The sequence below is a fragment of the Taurulus bubalis genome (genome assembly GCF_910589615.1).
Source record: "Taurulus bubalis genome assembly, chromosome: 6".
NCBI classification, from domain to species: Eukaryota; Metazoa; Chordata; class Actinopteri; order Perciformes; family Cottidae; genus Taurulus; species Taurulus bubalis.
The window spans coordinates 6,030,495-6,054,103 of record NC_136594.1 but is presented as its reverse complement, the minus strand read 5'-3'; the positions used below and the strand labels follow the sequence as shown (position 1 = coordinate 6,054,103).

The 23,609-nt window shown below is 43.1% G+C and overlaps 1 protein-coding gene across 1 annotated transcript in view; it reads left to right on the top strand.

Annotated features, from left to right (window-relative positions):
* mad1l1 (mitotic arrest deficient 1 like 1) overlaps window positions 1-22,794 on the top strand; it is a gene marked incomplete at both ends in the record, with an annotated part of 50,819 nt that extends 28,025 nt beyond the window's left edge. Inside the window, 3 exons of the mRNA XM_079219384.1 lie at window positions 214-445; window positions 7,942-8,135; window positions 22,645-22,794. Of these exons, the coding sequence (XP_079075510.1) occupies window positions 214-445; window positions 7,942-8,135; window positions 22,645-22,794 (576 nt within the window). The remainder of the gene's footprint in view (window positions 1-213; window positions 446-7,941; window positions 8,136-22,644) is intronic.
* Window positions 22,795-23,609: the final 815 nt, after the last annotated feature.

Sequence of the window (23,609 nt, the reverse complement as noted above, 5' to 3'; positions counted from 1 at the left end):
TTTGACTTCACAAGGATTCATTTTTGTACCCGGCTTTTTAAATAGTTGTATTTCTGTAAAATCAGAGTCAATATTGTGTGTCATGTTTACTTCTTTCATTCAGAAAATCTTCAGACATCCACAGTTTGGAAAAGAAAGAAGTATTCCACTCTTGTTAAAGACATCTAAAGAAAAGCATCACAGCTAACTCTGGTCTGTGTCTTTTATTCTCAGGGAGACTACGACCCCGTCAAAACCCAAGTTCTCCACTTCAAAATGAACCCGACCTCGGTCGCCAAACAACAGCGGCAGCAGGATGTCGACGCTCTTCGGGAGGAAGTGGCGCGTCTCCGGGAGCTCGTGCGCTCGCTGCAGGACGGAGGCGCCGTGGTCCATTTGCAAGACGACTCCGGCGTGCACGCCACCAGCCTCAACCTCAGCTTGCCGCCGTCGAAGGAGGTTCTGGGTAAGATTAACGGCACATTTACAGACTCGCGTGTTCTATATGCACTCATTCGCTTGCGCTACCCTGAAATGACCATCACCACAAGTACTTCATGGCTCGGAACACGGTATATCGATGCTGATAAAGTATCTGCTGTTAACTGTTCAATACCCCCATTTTATTTGTACCGATACTTCAAGTGTTGGAGTGTGTGCAGCGGCGCTCTGCTCTCACTTTCTCCAGGCACGGTGAGCGTCCACGGCGTCCTGTAATACTTTAACAAAACAGCTTCCAGTACTGCTCGTACTTATCTCTGCAAGGATTTAACCTGTTACAAGCTGAAGGTGGAGAGATTTAAACGTGTAGCTGAGCTAAATTAAGAGTTCCTCCAAAATGAATTCACACACTATGGTGCAATGGTTTTCACGGCTTCTTTCCACTCCCTCCACTGCCTTGAAATGACATTCATGAAAAAGAAAAAGCAGAATTTTTAAGTTCCATGGTCTGTCATCTATTATTCCATTACTTCTCCTGGTGTTTTTGCCGCGGTATCGTTTCAGTATCCAGTATCCAGTTTGGGCAGGTATCGTATCAAAGTCATAATTCTGGCATCGTGACAACGCGACACAGCTGAGATTAGGGCCCGATCTCCTCCGCTCTGTGCCAGCGTAGAGAAAGGTCTGGCTGCCCATATTATCCTTCTGCCCTAGGGGGAGAAACACACTCTTGTGTGTTTTGTTATTTCTTTAAATTGTCACTGTGGTCTTGGGCGGCTCTAAGCACAGGAGGCAGCGACGGTGCCCTCGCAAACTGGTGCAGATAGCGGACGGGGAGGAGAATGCTCGCTGGAATACGGGGCCCAATGGCAGGCTTATACTCAGAAGGGCCACAGAAAAACATTTAATAAATCACGACCGACACAGACTAAATTAAACCTCTGAGCCCCTGGCATGAAAATTGTGATATTTCCTCCATAAATGTGACTCAGTTAATATTTCGCCCCTACAACAGTTTACTCTAAACAGATCCTGTAAACAACTTAAAATTCTTGCTCGAACAGGAAGCCGCGATTTGACTCCAAACAGTCGAGTGACACAAATTGCGTGAAATTTTGACTGAACCGCAGGCTGCTGAGCGGAGAGACGAGGACAGATCGGGGCTCAGGGGTTAATGTAGGACACTGTAAGTACACACTCATGAAGGGCTCAATGCGAGCTGTGATTGTGTCCTTCTACGTTATTCAGTTCACAATAGAAACCGCTCCGTTCAGTGAGAGTTGTACTTGAACAGTTCATGATGTTCGAACGCTTATTTGATTACTTTCCAAGGTGGTTGAGGTAAAAGCGGGTAAGAGGACATCGTAACATGTCACTGTTGAGTTAAATGAAGCGTTTCTACACATCGACAAATATTCAGGTCCATTTCCCTTTCAGACGAGTGAAAAATACTCAAGGATGGAACCAGTTTACCGACGCCCTCTACTGGCTGCGATCAAAGCCATAAGGGAGCCGCTTCATTGCTATTCAAGGCCACTCAAATAGACACACTTTAGTCCTATGAGGTGTGAGTATATGACAGACGGTTAGATCGGGGAAGTGCAGTTATGACGGGGTTAAATATTTAATTGGAGTTCAGGGCGGTTCATCGCCGGATGTCTGTTGGCTAATTTTTCTTCTGAGGACCACAGTGCTCTGCTCTCCCTCCCTCTCGCTCATATATTCTCTCTTCTTCTGTCGCTCCCTCTCCAGAACTCTAACTCATCTCATCTCTCTTTACAACTTCCAACCTTATTTTTCCTTTTCTTTTCCACTTCCTTTCACTCTCGTCTTTTCTCCGTCATTTCCCCTCCCCCGACTTTTAATTTTGCCTGTGTGCTCCAGACCCATTCTTCTCCCGAAAATGATAATGGAGTTTCTCACCGCTGTGCTCAATTTAACTTCTAGCAGATAATACAGACTTAATGTGTGATATCTGTTCTTATCGTCACACCGGGGTCAACGCAAATGGATGTCTGAAAAGGTATCAAAGATAAAGACATGACATTCATTCAGTTTGAGATTGGCACAGATTTCTTATTCTATGAATTGTATTACTTCCTATACTCCATGTGATGAAACATTAGTTATAAACAACCCTGTAGAATCTCACCAAGAAAGTCACTTGTGCAATTAAGAAATTACAGATCTTAAATGGACCTTTTGAAAGTTATTATCTCTTCTCTTTCTGTCGCCGGCTACAGAAAGGGACACGCAAACCTCAAGTTAGCGCAACTCTTCGGAAATTCACGCTATTGACGTAATTACAACGGATTCTGAACGCGACATTACAGTAATGGTACTGTAAAAGTGGAGAGCTTGCCTGTGGGGGAGGAAGTGAGCAGAGCAGCAGGGGAGAGTTGCCTTTGAGAGGCACTTGCAAATAATATGTTGGGGTTGTAAATAATATTATTAGTACTGTTGCTGAGTGTTCTGCCGCTGGCTTGCCCACCTAAACCCCCCACTGAAGGCCACTTTCATGTCCCCACAAACAAGAAGGACACTGGGAAAAGAACAGACAGAAGGCAGCCTGGGGAGGAAGCAGTGCACTAGCTGCCATAAAAGAAAGCACTGCCTGGATGTGTGAGGAGTGCAAGGCTGGGCTCTGTCTTCAGCTGAGCAGGAACTGCTTCAGGGAGCTAAACGCATCTCTAAAACACCTGGACATGGACACGTATAACCGCCTGTAACATGGACACGTGTAACAGCCTGTAACATGGACACGTAACAGCCTGTAACATGGACACGTGTAACAGCCTGTAACATGGACACGTGTAACAGCCTGTAACATGGACACGTAACAGCCTGTAACATGGACACGTATAACAGCCTGTAACATGGACACGTGTAACAGCCTGTAACATGGACACGTAACAGCCTGTAACATGGACACGTATAACCGCCTGTAACATGGACACGTGTAACAGCCTGTAACATGGACACGTATAACAGCCTGTAACATGGACACGTATAACAGCCTGTAACATGGACACGTGTAACAGCCTGTAACATGGACACGTATAACAGCCTGTAACATGGACACGTGTAACAGCCTGTAACATGGACACGTATAACAGCCTGTAACATGGACACGTATAACAGCCTGTAACATGGACACGTATAACCGCCTGTAACATGGACACGTATAACCGCCTGTAACATGGACACGTATAACAGCCTGTAACATGGACACGTATAACAGCCTGTAACATGGACACGTATAACAGCCTGTAACATGGACACGTATAACAGCCTGTAACATGGACACGTATAACAGCCTGTAGCATGGACACGTATAACAGCCTGTAGCATGGACACGTAACAGCCTGTAACATGGACACGTATAACAGCCTGTAACATGGACACGTATAACAGCCTGTAACATGGACACGTATAACAGCCTGTAACATGGACACGTATAACAGCCTGTAACATGGACACGTATAACAGCCTGTAGCATGGACACGTATAACAGCCTGTAGCATGGACACGTAACAGCCTGTAACATGGACACGTATAACAGCCTGTAACATGGACACGTATAACAGCCTGTAACATGGACACGTATAACCGCCTGTAACATGGACACGTATAACCGCCTGTAACATGGACACGTATAACAGCCTGTAACATGGACACGTATAACAGCCTGTAACATGGACACGTATAACAGCCTGTAACATGGACACGTATAACAGCCTGTAACATGGACACGTATAACAGCCTGTAGCATGGACACGTATAACAGCCTGTAGCATGGACACGTAACAGCCTGTAACATGGACACGTATAACAGCCTGTAACATGGACACGTATAACAGCCTGTAACATGGACACGTATAACAGCCTGTAACATGGACACGTATAACAGCCTGTAACATGGACACGTATAACAGCCTGTAGCATGGACACGTATAACAGCCTGTAGCATGGACACGTAACAGCCTGTAACATGGACACGTATAACAGCCTGTAACATGGACACGTATAACAGCCTGTAACATGGACACGTATAACAGCCTGTAACATGGACACGTATAACAGCCTGTAACATGGACACGTGTAACAGCCTGTAACATGGACACGTATAACAGCCTGTAACATGGACACGTATAACAGCCTGTAACATGGACACGTGTAACAGCCTGTAACATGGACACGTATAACAGCCTGTAACATGGACACGTATAACAGCCTGTAACATGGACACGTGTAACAGCCTGTAACATGGACACGTGTAACAGCCTGTAACATGGACACTGGAAGCTCTAGGCAAACACTGTTTGAGAAGATGTCAAGTAGGTTCAATTTCATTTCTGTAATCTCAAAAGTTTTCTTCATTTTCATTTACAATTGTTTATGAAGAGAAACCTAATGAAAAATCGTATGTTTTTCCACACTGTTTTAAGCCTTTATAACATATAATAATGACACATACTTGCCAGCTTTTGAAAGTTTCATTTCTCCTAAAAAGAAATGGAGCAAAAATAGTTTAGCCAAAAGGATATTTTCTAACACATTTGTTGATTTAAAAAAAGACAAAAAGGACCAGGCGGACGGTCGTAATTAGAGATGTAAAAGGGGTAATACAATACAAATGTTTTTATCAGTTGGATCTTATTTGATGTAACTAGAAATTAGTAATTGATTTGATATTTTCCGTGTATTCTCCATAAAATGTATCTCTTACATTTTTGTAAATTGCTGTGGTGTGAAAAAAAATGAATGCAAAGTAAAGTGCCGTCAGTGACCTTAGAGCTAAATATGCACTACCATTCCATTTTTAATGAGATTTTAAACAATTATAATTTAAAAAAAACATGTAAAATGAAGCAGAGGATTAAAGCAACATGATTTATTCTTCAATTTGGCCCATTTTTGCACTTGAATACCCTCTTTTTTTAAATTGAATTAAACCAGTGAATGAAGGAAGCTGTTGTTGTTAAGTAGTATTCGTAGCTTTACGCATGACTGCGTTTTGTGAATGAAGGTTTCTTTTTCTTTTTTCCTTTTTTTTTTGCTGCATCCTGAGGGTTACTTTGCAGTGAAAGTGAAAATATGATTGAACATGTTGCTTTTGAGCGCACACGTCTCCCGTCTTCTGCTGGAGGGCTTTTACATAGATTTTGCTTCAGTAACACATTTTGATAGTGGTCTGTTCTGTAGACTGGAACTTAAGTGGTTCCCAACGTTTTGCCTTTAGGAACTTCTTTCCCATCAGTGAGTAAACTGACGGCCGCTGACCAAGTCATATATTTAATGTGCATTTCATATTTAATTCAATGCATAACATTAACGGTACAGAACAACTGATAAACTGCATAATTAACCCAAATGGTGAACCCAATCACTGCAGGGAGTTAAAAAAAAAACGTGCGATTGGCTGCATTTTGAGCAGATTATTTCTTGTGAATATTGTATCTCAGATAAGTTTACGTACAATTATCTGTCTTTATGTTTTTTCAGGCTGTTGAGCGTTTAGAGAGAGAAAGATCTGTGACTGTAGCTTGTGTTCAGGTCTTCACTTTGCCTTTATCCTGTTTGTATCTGAAATAATAATCAATATTATAAAATTCCTTTACAGAATGAACTGCTGAGATGAAATAAAAATCTAATCTAAAATTAAGAGTGGGTTCCAGGTTAGGGACCCTTGCATTGTCCAGGCCATAACTCCCACTACCTTTACCGCTATAACTCCTCTCTGCTTCAAGCTCAGGGATTTTTATTTGATCAAATGAGACCACGCTTTCCCTATTCATTCAAGTTTTCATGAATTATTTTACTGTGGAGTCGTCTCCCTTTTGAACTTGACTAGTCGTCAGAAGTCACAGAGGGTTAGGGTTAGAGATACAAATGCAGACTTTGAACGTAGTTCAGGCTGGAAAATGAGTTGCCAAAAAAATAAAAAAATATATATAATTAGGAGCCTCCCGCCGAATCGCTTGACAGGTTTTTAGGAGACAGCCCCCGACCCGTAGAGACCAATTAAGGGCAAAAGTCAGAAATCACTTTTTCTCAGAACTTGGCAACTTCTCACCCCGAAAGCTTAGAATTGGGACATGTATGTGTGTGTTCAATAACGTGTTCATTTCCCAGTGTTCGTGTCCATTCGTCTGCATGTTGCAGTCAATTTAAACAGCGTCTACTTCCTGCCGTCACTTGATAATTTGCAGCCATATTCGGGGCAGTTTGATAGCTGTCCCACCGTGACAGTTTTGTCAAGATGCTGAAGTCTTGAAACAGTATTCATCGGCGCTGACTGACACTCGAGAGGAGCCCAGTCGCCCGGGAGACAGCCGGGCACACGGACCGACACGTAGCCTCTTTTAAGTTTATATTTTGTGGCCATTTTACGTGTTTGATGATGACTAATTAAAATGTAATAAGCTGAGATGTAGGAGAAGAAGAACGATGAGTAGAAATGCGTATCGGTTCGAGGCCGGAGGAGAAGAAGCCTGGGCTCCGGCAGGAATATGAGACGCATGTGTTTGTCATGGCACAAGAGAATTAGTGGCTCTTTTTTTTTTTAAATAAATAAGTCTTTTATCTGCCTGTTTTTCCACCCTTTTTTCTCCTGGTGCTCCCGCCTGTTTTTATTCCACGCTCTTGCTTTAAAACTTTTACTTTTGTACCACTTTGGCAGGAAATGAGCAAAAAGCCAACACACATCAGCATTTTGCGTGTTTTGTAAAGAGCAGAAACAAGATTGAGGAAATTGCTCACCGCCATTTATTTCGAGCACTTTGTCTACTTTTCATCGTGTGTGTGATCTTTGAAAAGAGGAGAGCAATGCGTGACATGACAGCCTCCAAACTGAGATACGTTTTCTGGCTGGAATAATAGAAAATGGCAATCAAATGATAACTGTTGATGAGTCTGCCAGTAGCTTTGGAGACTGTAATGTGTGGATAAAAGTTGGTCCCAGCTGTCTGACGCCGTGGTCAGTGGACAAAGCGTTTGCCTATTTGTGGCTGATTCTCCTCTCTAATGTTACATTACATACACAATCCCACTCCTGTGTGTCACTTTTAATAACATTTTGAATACTTCCCTCCATCACGAGTTATTTCTCTTCCGTCTCAAATCAAGTTTTCCAACTCAAGTCGTTATCGCAAGTAGATTTTTTTTTGACAAATTGCAGTCCAGCCCGTCGTCCTGCTTCTCCTCTCTCCACGGATCTCTCTGCTCCCGGGTTCGGAGACGCAGATGACTGCTTTAGTTGCCGCTGCACTCCGCGTGTTATCGTGTTGAGTTGGACCCGAAGTGAGCAGATGGAGCGCCTCGGGGAGTGTGTATTTGATATGGAGCCGTCCATCTATGCTGCATTAGCAAGGAGAGTCGAGCGTGTACCTCCGTGGAGAAGAAGTGTTGCAGAATCTGAGAGGGGGGGATGTTAATCATGTACATAAGGAGTGATGTTATAACAAAATACACTGTGAGAACGTCTGACTGTATTCTCCCAAACGTTTGTGTGTGTCTCAGATTTACGAAAGCAGATGGAGAGCTCAGAGCTCAGGAACCAGCGGCTGAAGGAGGTGTTTCAGAGGAAAATCCAGGAGTTCCGCACGGTCTGCTACGTCCTGACCGGCTACCAGCTGGATATCACCACCGAGAACCAGTACAGGCTCACCTCGGTCTATGCCGAGCACATGGACGACTCCTTGCTCTTCAAAAAGGTACGCGTACTTCACGCTTATAGGGCTGGGCCATGTTCACACACACACGCATCCCTTTTTTGTTTTTTGACGACATAAACGTTGGTGAAGGCCACTTTGGAAAACGGATTTAAAGGCCTAAAACACATCCTGATTTCATGAGAGCGTTCTATCAACCGTATCCAAGTACCTCATGTCTCATTCACATGTAAGAACTCGTTAGGATGAACGTCTACAGCAAACTATGGTTCGCAGCACTTTATATTAGTAGGCGTAGTATTCGGTGTCACTCTAGTATGCAAGTATTGGGAGTATCTGCCTGGCCTTGTGGATGCACTGGCAAGCGGGTAGGTCGGTAGGTAAGCCATCCAATAATGTCACGCGGGCAGATGCATTTCTTTTATTGATGTATTGCTGACTGTAAGTAAAGAGAGTTTCAACAAATATGAAGGACTGTAGTAAGGGATAAAAGGGATGCATGTATGTGTCCCGGAAACTGGATTTAGTTTATGGAAGTAATATGATACCGTTTCATATAATGGCATCAAAGCATCTCCAGCTTTGCGTACATCTATATACCTCCACGCATGCTGAGATCAGATATGGTTGCATGTGGCTACGAGCCTACCGGCGGCGCGTACTTCTGAAAGCGAACGATCATTAACACAGAAGTGTGAACTTTAAAGGGAAACGCTGTCGAAACTCCTCCAGGCTGTAGCATCTGTGCGAGTGCAGATATCTGTCTCGGTGGGATCTTTTCAGGAACGCTTCAGGAAGTGCAAATTTGACCTTGCAAGGTGTTTGTTTAGTTCTCCCGTTTTCAGTTTTTTTTTTTCTCCCCCTACCTTTACTGAATCCCCCACATCCACATTCATGCATCATTACGCCACGTTGTAGCTTTGTACCCGACTCAGCCATGCAGGCAGAGGAACAGTACGTCGACAGGGACTCGCGTACGTGTGTGTGTGTGTGTGTGTGTGTGTGTGTGTGTGTGTGTGCACACACACCTCATGAGTGGAGGAATTATGGTGTGTGTGTGAGAGCGCGAGAGAGTGATGACTGGGCAATGTCACAGGGTTGGGCTGCATTAATCGATCACCACTCTCCGTACACTCATCAAGTTGTTGAACACATACATTTTTTGGGGGGAATTAGCTCCACAGTGAACACATCCTACTGTGCTCCCTTTGCACTCCCCTTCTTTGTCTCCTCCTCTCCATCCTGTCCCGCAACACTTTTTTCTTCTTCTTCCCCCGTCTTTATCTCCCTCTTGTTGTTTATCTCGGCGTCTCTCTGTTGCTCTCTGATCTGAGCGTGTAGCAGAAGCTAATCACCGTGTTGTTGCCGTGTTGCGATATGATAGGAGGCCTCTGGCGGAGCATCCACACCGGCGGCGCTATTATCTCGGCAGGGCGATTATCGCGGTAAAGTGCTGGGCGACTGCGATTGCGACTGCCTTGCTCAAGGAGTCGCTTGAACGCGACTGACGTAGAGAATAACAGAAGAAACGGAGGGGCATTTCAACTAGCCGTGTGTGTGTGTGTGTGTGTGTGTATGTGCAGAATTTTTTTTCTTCTCTCTTCTCGCCGGTGTGTCCAATCTGTTCCGTCGAACCCACCTGCGACCCTGCCAGAAGAGATAACTCACTGTCAATATTTATTAACCTCAGACTGCGTCCATAGAACACACACACACACACACACACACACAGACACGCACAGTCGTAATACCCTCATAGTGCACACTGTCACACTTAAATGCACACACACTACTCCAATCTCGACCCCTCTCCGTCACACCCCACTTCACACCCCGCCCCACCCCCCTCTCTCTCTCACTCTCTCTCTCTGCACATGCATACAGATGTGCAAAGCCACACACACACACACGAAACCGATGCTTACACTTCCTGTATTAGTATTCAGGGTGTTCTCTACTGTGTATGACACACTTGTCTGCTGGCCTATGGGAGCAGAGAGGCCTGTCCTACTAATGGCATACAACACTCACACACATTTACAGGAACACACACACGCACAAGAATAACAACACACATAATGTGCTCTTTACACATGTGTGAGTGTGTTCTGGGTTATGAGAATATAGATGGACTAATTGTGGTATGAGAAACGTGTGAGTGGAGAGCAAATGGGGGATTTTGGACAGGAAGCAAGTCTTTACAAATAGGATTCTAATGTTATTCACCTCAGCAACAGGGTTGCCAGATAATCCTGCTAATATCCCCCTCTAGCAGAGGCACCCAAATCCCCCCCTCCTATGGTGTAATCTGTTTAACCCGCAACTGTCACATTCCCCCTCTCCCTCGTTTCTCATGCGTTCACTTATTGTGTCGCACTCTTAATTCAAATGATTTCTTCACCCTTTCTTCACGTTCAGCCCTTAAACGTCGCCATCATTCGGTAATTGAAATGTTTCAAGTTAAATGAGATGCTTTTCTGTGTCTTTCACTCACTCAGTCCTGTGTGAGTTTAAACGGCAGAGACGACGGCGGTAATTATGACTGCGAGGAATGTTTTGTTTGTTCGCTCTTTGTCATTCTTTGTCTCTCAGAGGTTGTAATTCAACCCCCAAAGAGCCACATAGACCATTTATTTTGTCATTTTTAAAGGACAAGGGATCTTTAGTTGGAGATAGCAATGGGAGATTCGCTGCGGGGACTAACGTCGTCACACATAAATACAATTGAGCTAGTGAGATCCAGTGGAGTCTCAGCTTTACAGTTATATATATATATATATATATATATATATATAATCTATGCAATTCCCCAAAAGTTTAGTTTTGACATATACTGCATTTTTTTTTGCCTCAGACTGCGTGGGATTAGCATAAAGTGTCTGTCGACTCATCGACCCAAAGCACCTTTCAGATTAGTGCGAACATACTGCAGCAGGCTGCCATGCAAAGTGATCGCTTGTTAATATATTGCATTTAAACACAACGACATGGTAAACAACGCACAGACTGTTCGTCATGTTCAAAGTTCCTTTCCTCATTTCATCAGTGCATTAACTTTCCTGGTTAATCAAGATGTGCAACCCCACAGTATTTACCATAACATGTCTTGAATCTCACTGACGTTTGTAGACTTCAAAGGCAAAAGGAGTCGAACGACGTCGGCACCTTCGTGCTGTTTTTGATCAAATTTACAGAATAAAGTCGGAAGTCAGAATGTGTGCGTCTGACATCAAAAGTTTGTCGTTTTATAAATTGCAAAACAAGAGCAAAAGCTCCTCGGTCATAGCGAGGTTATGTGGATAAATGCTGTTTGTTAATTAACAATGGATGGATGCAATGTTATGTTAAAACGCCTGTGATGACGGAATTATTTAGACGAGGGCCAGTGTGCGGAAACTGCATGTGTGTATTAGGCTAACGTGAGCGTGTGTGTGATTTATATTTTTAGCTCAACCCTAGGTGAGAGGGCTGATTAGCATCCGTGATTAGGTATTTATGAGGTTCTGCTAATCAGCGAGACAAACATCTTCGCTGTGGGAGCCACCGAGTGTATTTACAAAAAAAAAAATCTCCAGAAGTTTGAAGCAGAGGGACGGCTTTCCTCGCGTCGTACAACATTCACATTTATCCATTTCAAGGTTCAGATAAACACAAAGTCCATAAAAGTCGGATGAAGACTTTGTTGGCGGTTTAATTTGTGCGCGCACAGTGATTAGTTAGCTTCTTTTTTTTTTTGCAATCTTTTTAATGTCCTCTTAAGTTATTGGAAAAATGTACAAAATGTTCATCCTGTAATGCTGACGAGACAAAATGAAGCCGTGCGTTTTTTTTTTAGATTGAGAGTTGAAATTGAGAAACTCCAGTTGAGCCAAAAATAAAAACAACAACAGAGGTACATTGCAGACAAACTAGTCCTCCAGGTTGTGTGTCTCTGTACGTAATCTCCAGCAGCAGACCCGCTCCCGGCGTACACACCTCTGCTATTGATTAGCTCATTAACAAACAAACAAACGCACACGCGCTCCACAGCACTGACCGAAAACTTCTCCGTGTTCCCCCATCGACCGATTGACTCTTCTGTCTTTTTCTTCTTCTTTTTTTGTGTTCCTTTCCCTTCCTCCCCTCTGCTCTGCCGCGCTCCTCCTCCACTTCCTTGACACTCTCTCCTCACCGGCTTTCCCTCCCTAATGAAAGGAGAAGATGGAATCTCAGGGCCGGCTCGTTAACGCACACTCCCAATTAACTGTCGACCTCGGAGGGATGGAGGGGAGGAGGATGAGGAGGAGGAGGATGCACGGAGGATTGGCGGAGGATTGGCGGAGGGTAGGGCGCCGCGCAGATGGAGCAGAACGTTTATTAAAAATCAGAAAAAGCAACTAAATTTGCGACTGTGTGCGAGAGTGGGGACAGTTAATAAAGTACAGTTTATGAACGCTGTCTGGTCTTAATGACCTGTCTCTGGTTTATCAGCCGCTGGGGGATGATTAACGTTTGCGTGTCAGGATGGCCGAGTCGTTTGTCCGTCGTAGCTTTTTTAGTTTTAAAAAATAACTTTTGAAGCACGGCTACAAACTGCTAGCAACGGGGGGCCAATGAGACTCGAGCCGTGGCAGCCCAGCTGGGCCAAAAAGGTCCGTCACCCGGGGGATAAGCCTGGTCGCTCTGCCTCTCTCGTTTTCAGACCAATCAGATTTAATGTCACTAGAGCGTTGGTGCTATTTGCAGCAGGTGCTGCTGCGGCGGCGGCGGCTACGCAACATGATTACAGCCGATAAAGGTGTTTTCGTCTTCGGCCACGTTTATTTTTTTTTTATGTTTTATTGAATAGAGAGTAAAGGGAAATGAGTGAGCTCATTTTAAACTGAATGGCACTTACTGCACCACAACAACGCTATTGACTGCAGCCAGTAGGGTGTATGAAAAAAAAATCGTTACAGCTGATTTAAAAAAAAAAAGGACAGTTAGAGAACCATCAATATATCATTGTAATTATCGTGTTGGACATAATCGTGCAGAATAAAGACCAGTGCAGTTATAAAAGAACGCTCTGTTAACATGCTGAGCCGGTGTTTGGGGATGAATGTTTATCTTAAATCTTTCCCTGTGAAAAGTGGATTCTTCTTTATTATTGAAATAACGGTAATCATGACTGTCATTAGTTTTTTTTTCTCGCTTTTTTCAATCTAAAATGACTAGGTTTGTGCACATGCATGATCTCCTCATGTGTGTAACACAGAGTTGAGAGCAATACAAATGAATGCGAAACTAAAAAAAAGATGGACGAGTGGGTGTTATTAAATATTTTGGGAGGGAGGGAGAAGGCTTGAAGCTCACTTTGCTCACTGACTGAAACAAAACACTCCCTGATATATCGCTGATAGCTATGAAGATAAACATGAGCAAAGCACTAATAAACAGTAAACACAAAGGCTGATGGGAATACAAGAGTGAATAAATTAGCCGCTCGTTTTTCCCGTGACTTTAGTGCTGAAACCTTCGGAGAGAAATCTCTGAGTTAGTTTCCCAGAGAAAGCAGAGAATGTTGACTCTGATTTCTCCTGACAGTTTCCTGTCCTGCTTGCCCCCAGGGTGTGTGTGTGTGTGTCTTAGCGCGCGTGTGTGTGTGTGTCGGCGTCACTGGCTCCCTCTGGTCGATCGGAACATATGTCTGCTGTCTCCATGGTAACGTGATACGCCAGAACCACACTGAAGTCCAACTGAGGTTGTGAGTGTTTTTTTCCCTCGAGTGGAGCAGCAGACTCTCCCATCGATGTTGTCTTCGCATCTCCACGTCCACCAGTCAGTCACATTTTGTTTTATCGACACTTACATGTGAATTTAGAAGAAGAAGAAAGAAATGTCATGTTTCAGAATCGACTTGCTGTGATTGGACGCTATTGACGAAAATCTTCTAAAGGGGGCACATCAAAGTTTGTTTATAGAAGATGGACTGCGTGTGTGCAAGGGGTTGTACAAAAGCCTTTAGTGGCTCCAGAGGGAGCCGCGTGAAGGCTGATGACTGAAGGCTACGCTATGCGTCAACATCGGAGGGTTCGCAAAGGCGGGAAAAAGAAGTACAATTACGAGCCGCTGCTCGCGTGACACAACCCCGAATCGCCGACTTAAATGTTGCGGTCGACTACACTGTGGGGTAATGTTTTGGCACCGGGGTTACAGTGAAGCAGAAAGCATGGTGGGATGGAAAAATAAGGCAATATTTACGCAGCTGCAACAATTCTCTTTTTTTTTTTTTTAAGCTAAATTGCTGGAGTGGCAATTGCTCTTCACTTTCTCCTCAGTAAATTAAAGATAAGAGGGAAGCGAAGGGTGCAGATCTGTATCAAGGTTGCTGCAAAGCTTCATGCTTTGAATATCGTCTGCACACACACACACACACACACACACACGAGTATTTGTGTCTGCTTGTAATTTGCCACCTAATTTTATCGCCCCAAAGAAATGTCACTTTCGAGAAGACTACTTAAGTGTCATTTGATTTATTAACTTGATCTCGGCGTGATGTACTGGAACAAATCCACGATGATGTTTATACTCATGTTTGTATTTTGAGTTTAAAAATCATACTTTTTTTCTCACACCGTCCGTCCTAATATAGCTGTAGTCCCCCTGTGTCTGAAGCTTCTCACATGATTTATAGCACTTAGACCTTATTTGTAATAAAAGACATTCAATTGTTCAGATTGTTCTCACCGAATATCTGAAAGAAAAAGACAATGCACGCTGTTCTCTTCAGAGATATTTATCAATGCAAAAGGTGTTTGGGCACAGGCCTTCTCAGGGTTATTTACCTATTATCTCTAAAAAATAAGGATGGCCAGGGCGTTCATTTCACGCAGTCAATAATAAAAAAAAAGATAGCTTTAACAAAATGTTGGTTATGTGCTGTTGTAGTGCACAAATCAATGAATAAATAGCCTAAACGGGCCTTGGCAGTACTTCATTGTGTGTGACCCAACCTGCATTCTGCAACGGTATTTATGGAGACGGAGACGGTATGACTGCACATTCAGTTAATTTAGAAAAACTCACTTGTTGCAGAGCGTCTCCAGCAACTAAACCCTGTTTAGCAGCACAGTTAGTCCTGTATGCAATGCAGCACATCATGTTTTCTTCAGAGTTCTGGCTGTAAATCCCCTCTGCATAAAAAAAAAGAAAAGAAAATATGTTTGGTATGTTGCCTGGAATATTAATGGTGAGGACTCCAGCCCAGTGGACGGGTTTATTCTGTAATAGTCCAGCCTTTTTGTTTAATTCTTCTGAGGTCAATCGCTCTACTCATAACTAGCTGACTAATAACCCGTCAATCACACATCAAAGGTGACGTTCAGGGCAGAGCCGTAATGCATATGTGGAGTTTTCTCCTCCGTGGCAAAGAAATAATTAAAAACCAAACATTTGAAAGGAAAACATATGATGAAATTGCGGTTTAAGGCTTAACGGCTAATGTGAAGGCACCCACAATCTTGATAAACCCCCGCCGGAGGTAGAACAAAGCACTGCAAATGTGTTGCATAATCTCTACATGCGAAATGGGTTCTTTAATACAATTTTTTTTTTTACTGCAAAAGAGGTTGAATTGATGGATATTGTGACTGTGTTCGAGCAAGTGGAACGTCTCATGCAGTTGTCCGATCGGACGAGGGGAAAAATAACATAGAATTGTCTGTCATGTTTCCAGGTTGGGAGGGACATATTAAGAACAAGGCTTTCAAATGAGTTATGATTTAATTCAGGGTTTATTCATAGGCTCGAGTCAAAGATGGCCGCTACTCCACCTCCTTCGGCCGGCGCTGAAGGAGTTGATTCATTTAGGCTGACATGTTCTTCATGACACAGCCAGGTTTCAGTGAGACATCATAAATCAATATGATTGTCTGATATGAAATCATTTTCTAACACAGCTTTATATGACAGAGTTCTGATATTTAAGAGTGCACATTTAATCATCCTATTTCGTTGCACGGTTACGGTGTTACGGTGGGCGGTGTTAACTTTTCATTCGATTATTTTGTTTAGCTCTGCTGGTGTTTACTTTTGATGTAATTAATTTGAGTGTCCGCGGGGCCGACGCAGTCTCCGTGGGTTTGTTTTGGGTGGTTAGCTCCTCTAATGGAAGCGCAGAGAAGTGTGTAAGACTGCACCTCCGCTTCCTGGTCTCAACTTTGTTATTAGATGAAGAATAACAAAGTAAAAGGATAACATTTTATTGCCAAATTGTGCAATTCTCTGTTGATTTTATTTATTATTAGGCCACCTTTTTCCTTTTCGGACATCAGTTTGGCTATCCGGCACTAAAACATTAGCTACCTTCCCAAAGGGCAAGCGGCTTATGAAGATATTGTCAAATAAAGTGCAAATAAAGGCTAAATGAAAACTGATTGTGACAGAGGGCAGGGGGCTCCCATACATGTGTGGAAAGAAGTGAATGAGAATGCTCGGAAAAGTTGAGGCACATTTCTTTTCAAAGTAAACAAAGGAGTTCTTTGAACATTTAGGTGCGTCTTAAGTTTCGAGTTGACAACTGTATCTAATCCCATGTTTAATGTATTTATGCGGGTGAGGATCAGGTTGATCAGTCGTTCAGTAAGGAAATAGTTCCCCGTTAGCAGTACATAGTCATTTGCTAATTACTGCCCAGACACATGAATACTGCTTTAAAGACAGTAAACACAAAGCTGATTAGAATATAAATATGGATAGAATACATTACATTATTTTTGGCAGTAGCTCTACTCTCTCTCTTTCTGTCAGCCTCTCATCTCTCATCCTCCTCCTGACTGCAGAAAAATGCCAAAATCTGCATTTAAATTGAAAGCTATTCATCTGCATATTTCTGATTATTCAATTAATTTGCCTTCTGTTTTTTTTTTTTTTTTTTTCTTTTCAGCCCTACAAATCAGCAGCCCTGACATGCAGTGGAATTGTTTGTTGTTGACGCTGGGACAGTGTTTTTATGCATCCGTTGAAAACTGAATATGTGGGTGAAGGTGGGATCTGAAAAGAGGCAAAAGGTGTAAATGAGATTCGGATTGGGCGCTTTTGATTTTTCTATTCATCTCCGCCGCCGCTTTTGAGATGAACTGGCGAGAAATCAATGCATCCGAGAAGGGAGGAGGGAACGAGACGGAGACGAGAAAGAAAAAAAAAAAGTCCCCTCATTAGCGTCGGAGAGGGAAGACGGAGGTCAACTCATCTGTGACCTGCATGTCGCAACCTCACCAGAGGCCCGTCTGTCACATCTGAGGCCTCTATTTTCAAAATGAAGTTGCAAAGATCAGTGCAAAGTAGCATGTCATGTCTGCAGGGACGGGGGACGGGGGGGAGCTGTCTTAAAAGAGCCTGGGAGAGTTCAAAAGTGAAGTGTGGGAGAGCGGTGATTAATCGTTACCCTCTCAGATTGCCACCGATAACAGAAGCGGCTCATCAAATATGGAAATGAGAATGCGGGCGGCTTCTCCGGGTTGTGTGGCTTTCTTATTTGTCTGTGGCTGATGCCAGTTGTTTTTTTTTTTTTATGCGGCGCAATCATCCAAATTAGTCTCATAAAAGTCTGTGCAGTCTGTTATACCGACGTGATTAATACGGTTTCATTTAATCAGGATTGGTACATTTACATTCATAAGAATAATGCAATTATTGGTGAATATTTAAATTGGTGAAAGAAGCAATGGTTTATTATCGTCTGTGAGAGTAAATTACAACGGTTACCGTCACTATGCGGCTTCATCTCATGTCTAAATGAAATAAATATATATATATATTGTAAGTGTTTAAAAAAATGAAAACGGCACTTTCACCAGACAAATTGGAAAGAGGGCCATGTCTCGCATGGCTGTTGTTGCCCCTGGTAACCCAGTGCTTCTTTTTTTTTTTGGCGAGCCGAGTGTGGCAGACGGGGACGAGGGCGAGAGAGGGAGAGGGAGTGGGTGGTGATTGACAAATAGATTGGTGGAAAAGAAAGTCGTCTGTGTGTAGAAGTCTGCCGGTTATTTATCTGGCATCATTCTGGTGGGTTTTTTTGCTTTCGTGTGGCACTTTTCAAACTGGATGCTACAAGGCGTATATTTATATATATGTGTGTGTGTGAAAGAAATTAGTGTAAAAACAGGTGAGTGTGACGGATACGGGTAAGAACCGCCTGCTAATCCGTTGATCTTAAGATGAGAACAGACGGCTTTACTGGCCTTCTTGTCAGAGCAGCATCCATTTTGCATGTTATTATTTTTATGCCGCTGTAAATGCATTCACTTGTCGCAGAGATCTTAAAAAAACAAGACTGGCACACTACATTACTACATTTTCTGTAAGACATCATGATTGGTGGTTGGTCTGTTTTTCTACATCTGGGCACTAAAAAGATTGAATGCTGCTCGGTACCGTGTTAATTTGGTCGATAGCTTCAAGGTAAAAGCGTCCACGTTTCTCCATGAGCCATCGCATGTTAATGGACATTGCTCAGTGCAAAAAAAACATGACGGATAAATTTCCACAAGGCTCATTTCAAGGTGAGGGAAACGCGTGGCGTCGCCTCTTATCTCGTGAGGCCTCGGCCGTGCGTTTGCACCTCGACGCCGACTCTCGTCTACTTTTGGGAGAGGAGCGCGATTGTCATTCAGGCACCGTGCAACTCCTTGGTTGGATGAGGTCACGATGAAGCCCCGCCCTGCATCTCAAGCCAGGACGTATCGATTTCCTTTAATTGGATGGGCAAATGAAAGCAGGGGGAAGAACGGAGTAGCACTCCTCGTCTCCATCGTTGAGGTCTGTCCTTCTTAGGTTCAAAATCGTACATATTTGATTCTTAGCGCCGATCCCGGGGAAACAAATACACATTTCCTTCCATCTCGGCCTGTTTTTATTTATATTAGGGAGAGACTTTGGCATTACCTTAACTCCACCGTACATTTTTTTTCCCGCTGACTGTTGTTGTCAGATATAAACAGAACCTTGTTGTTTTCATAAAGGTCAGATATGGTTGAAAACGCCCAATAAGGAAGCGTGAATATGCAGATGTGCATTGATAAGGTCAATATCTGAATAAAGCTGATTTTAAGAAAGCAACCTCTCCTGACCTTTTTATTAAATTGTTTCCGTCCAAGAGGAAAGAGACGCGTGTTGCTAAATGTGTGGCCCTTTAGTTTAAGTTATTCTTTTAACCATCAAAAAGCCTCTTTTTTTCACCTCTGAATGCACTTTTTAGCCCTCATGTGTGTTTTTGGCCTTACAGGTGGTAAAAAGCAGAAATGACACGAGATGGTTTACCATCTGAGAATACAACGTCAGTGGCAAGTACTTTGTTCATTCTGCTGTACTTGTACTTGGCTAATCTGCCTGACAGTCATTTAGGCAGCCAGGAACATATTGTTATGAACAATGTGAACCTTTTATAAGACACGCACACCAGTTTATGTGAGTAGTTCAGTAAATGAGTTATGCACGTATATTTGTGAAGCAACCTTGGTTCAGCAATTCCAGACTTCTCAACCAGTCTTTTGCCCTCATGACAAACCGTAGCACGCTATCCAGCTTCCCATCACCCTTTTAATACCTCTAGTTATTGTAGAGCGCACCTGCACAACCGACTTTATATTAATAAAGAAAGATTGTTACCAAAAACAAAGACATTATGGCACATAATAAAGACACATTAACCCGTAAAACACACAAAAAGAGGAGCTATCGTGAGGAATTCTGCATTTATGGGTTCAACTCTTTGTTGTCCGGTGGTCTTCTTCTTCTTTTACCCCGTGGATACCAAGCTGAGTGTAGGCACTGCTGTCAGAGACGGTTAGATTTAGGGAGGAGTCGTTATTTTAAACAACGTGAAACTTCCCTGGCATGAGATCACTAATGTTAAAGGCGACGTAAAATAATCTGTGTGCAGCAGGTAGAGCGGGAAAGAGCATACAAAGAACGGATGCATTATATATATGACACTATTGCACACATGCGTTACAGACATTGAGATCTCCATGGTAACTAACTGGTAGCAGTGTTTTTCTTTGATGTATGTTGTGCCATGTTCCTCGAGCCCCGGCCGTTTCTAATGACACACACACACACACACACACACACACAGGCTGCCGCTTGATGGGAGCAGCAGCCTGAGGATATGGCATAGCTTTCAGACAGAAAACACCAGGGACTTTCGGGGAAATGAAGCCACAGAGCGACGAGAGGAAGACGCGACAAAAGCCGGCGTGATTTTAGAAGCAGCCTTCTTCAGCGTCCAGGCCCGTGTGGGGAAAGATGCATTTAGAATGCATTGAAAACTCAGAAGCGTGAGGTTTTCTGTGGCCGCGGCGTAGCGGGTCTGAGACGCTTCTCTGTGGCAGATGTGTTGCGTTCTCGAGGGTTAAAGGCCGTCCGTGGTGCTCGTGTTCTTGAGATGCGTCGGGAGATGTTTTGAGAAAGTCACGGCTAAAGTCGTTACGCTATTACGGTAGATTTAGGGAGGGGAGAGATCATTTTTTTACAGTGTGAAACGTCATCTGGCATCGCAGCAGGTAAAGGAGTGGAAAGATGAATCGCACCATTATTACACACATCTCAAAGTAGCGGAGGTCAGATTGTTTAAGTGAAGCTGCGTGTCGCCTCGCCTTCTATTCACACAGCTAACCCAGAAGAAGCAACTTTTCTTCTAACTTTTTGATAATGAACCAATTAAAGACTGCAGGAGGACGCATTTAAATCTCTAAAATACCAGTGTGGTCGTGTGTCATGGCGGCCCAGTAGTCTAAGGTGCTTAGCACATAACCGCAACAAATCCAGCTGCAGTCCTTTGTTGCATGTCATCCTCTGCCCCGCCCTAATTTATTCTCTCCATCCTCTTGACTGTATACAATCATAAGGGGCCAATAAATACTGAAGAGGTTGTATTGCCTTGCTTTGTCTTTTAATATATATATATATCTTTCATTCCTGCGGTTTTCATATCTTATTTTCTGTCTTCAAATTGCTGCTACTCAACACCAAATTTCCCTTTGGGGATTAATAAAGTATACATTCATTCATTCATATATTAATAGTTTAGATCATTTCTTAGGAAAAACAATGGCAGAAATGTCTGTTTTCAGCTCCTAAAATATGGAGATTTCTTGTTTTTTTTCTCAATTTTTTTTTCCATCATACTAAATTTACTATCTTTGCAAAACAAGACATTTCCACACCTCAGCTTAGACTTTGAGGAATGTTATTTTCACACTACTTTTTGACATTTCATTAGCCGAACAATAGATCAGTTATTCTAGAAAATAATTGCCAGATAATGTCAATAATCATAAGTTATCGCCCTGCTTGGTTAATAGTATGATAAAGGGACTTACGGTGTACTTTTCTAACTCAACAAAGTGGATTTAGTGTTAAATTATTCTCTGAGAAGACTCCATGAAAGCAGAATGAACCAACTAAGCTCACATTTAATGGAAATTCTACCAGATGAAGTCTTTTTGAAGTGAAGACCAAAACTAAACTTTCACTGCCATAAAAATCAATGAACCCTAAAACTTATTTTCGCAGCTTGCGGTCGGCGTTGCCTACAAGCTGCTCTTGGTGCATATAATATGTTGTACATTTGGTTTCAAAGCAACATTGAAACAGCAAAGTCTTTGGGCCCGTTTCTCTGGAGCGGCGTTTAGCCCCGGTTTAGCATTGTGCAGTCAGCCGGCAAATGTCATTAGTTCAGTTATCCTCTGCCTCACCCCGCGGAGATTTGTCGCTGTTCACACAGAAGTGAACAGCTGAGTTCACCTCCGCCTGTTGTGTGTGAGGAAGCACACTAATTGGTTTATCAAGTAGGTTTTTCTTTCTTTCTTTCCTCCTTCTTTTTTTCCTGCATCAACACTACTTTCCAATGTCCTATAGCTAAAGTCTTTTCAATTTTCCAATAATAATGCTGAGCTCAAGTGGGATTCATTTTTAATAGACATATTTTTTTAAGTTATTCAGCTCCAAATCACACTGAACTTTTACTGTGTCTATGTGGTTTGATATAATGCCGTATTACATTCATTTTTTTGGTCCTCTGGACTTAAGTGTCTTCTTTAATTTCTTTTCCGAGTATTTCCCACCGCCGTCTATTTTACGAGCCTCCTCGTGATACTCGTCAAACGGACATCTTCGTCTCTCCTCACACATGACACGGGACGTCCCTCAGACGTCTCAATATCTTCCCCGCATGTCGTGGGACTCGGCTCCTCGCTGCCTTCCTCCAGCCCTGCGATGCTTTAATTACTTTATCCCTCCTTCTCTCTCTCATCCCTTTCTCCTTCACACCATCGCCCCGAGCTGCTCCTCATTCCTTTTAATTAATCCACACAGATTTAGACACCTTCACCCTGCTGTGAATGAGACACACACACACACACACACACACACACATGCACTTGACAATCCCCTCTAGACAATAACAACTTTAAGTGTTCTTGCTTCACTTTGAAAGTTTTTCTCTGGAGATGGATGTAAAAAGCCAGGTCTTATTGTTTGATATTGTGTATTGTCTTTTGATAACTGTGTGTGTGTGTGTGCTCAGGGCTCCAATGGAAGCATGCAGCTCATGGAGACCGAGTTCTCCAAAACTCTGGGCGAGATGGTGGCCCTTCACCTGCATCACCAGAAGAGCATGCCGGCGTTCCTCTCCGCTGTGACCCTCGACCTCTTCAGCCGACAAACCACCATCTGAAGTAACTTGACTCAGACACAGGGCGTAGATAGATTTAAAGATGGGATTAGTTTTGTAATTTCCTGTTTTCCCGCTCTCTTTCTTGCCTTTTTTTCCCCCCTCATACAATATTCAGAGTGTTTCAACAGCTCTGACGTATGGTGAGTGCAGTCAGTGTTGTGGAGGATGAGGACCTTCTTTGATGGAATACTTCCATCTCGTATTCAAAAAGGCTTTAGAAAGCAACTCGGCATCCCTATTTGTACGCTGAATATTTCATCAACGCAACATTGAGACATATATTCTTTCTTAACATGACAGAATTGTCACGGAAATGTCACACGAGCCTCTGATGTTTGTGTTTTGGATCATGCAGCTTGAAGAACACTCCCCCACCAAGATAAACACACAGTGTGGGTAAACGTTCATGTGGTTCATGTGCAGCAGGTGCATTCTGGTCTTTACCACGACGGAGTCTTTGACTCTTTTATTCTTTCTTTTGAGTCCTCTCTCTCTCTCGAGACCTTAAGAGGTTTCACACGGGTCTGTTGTGGCTCCAACCAGTCCGATCCAGTGGGAATACAAGAGCTGTGGGTGATTTTCTCCCTCATTGGGATATATGCAACTTTTGAATTGAGTTTTCTACATTGTGATTTAGTCATGCCATATTCTGTTTTTTTTTTATCATGTTGTTCATGATTATTTGCTTGAATTGAAGATACAGTTTTAAACTCAAGTTTCCTGTCCTTGTCTCTGTCCTTTCCTCACAGTTAGAAGAGACTATTTGTGTTTTTGTTCAGGACTCTTTTGGCCTCTTCTAACGAAGGTGAAGATGC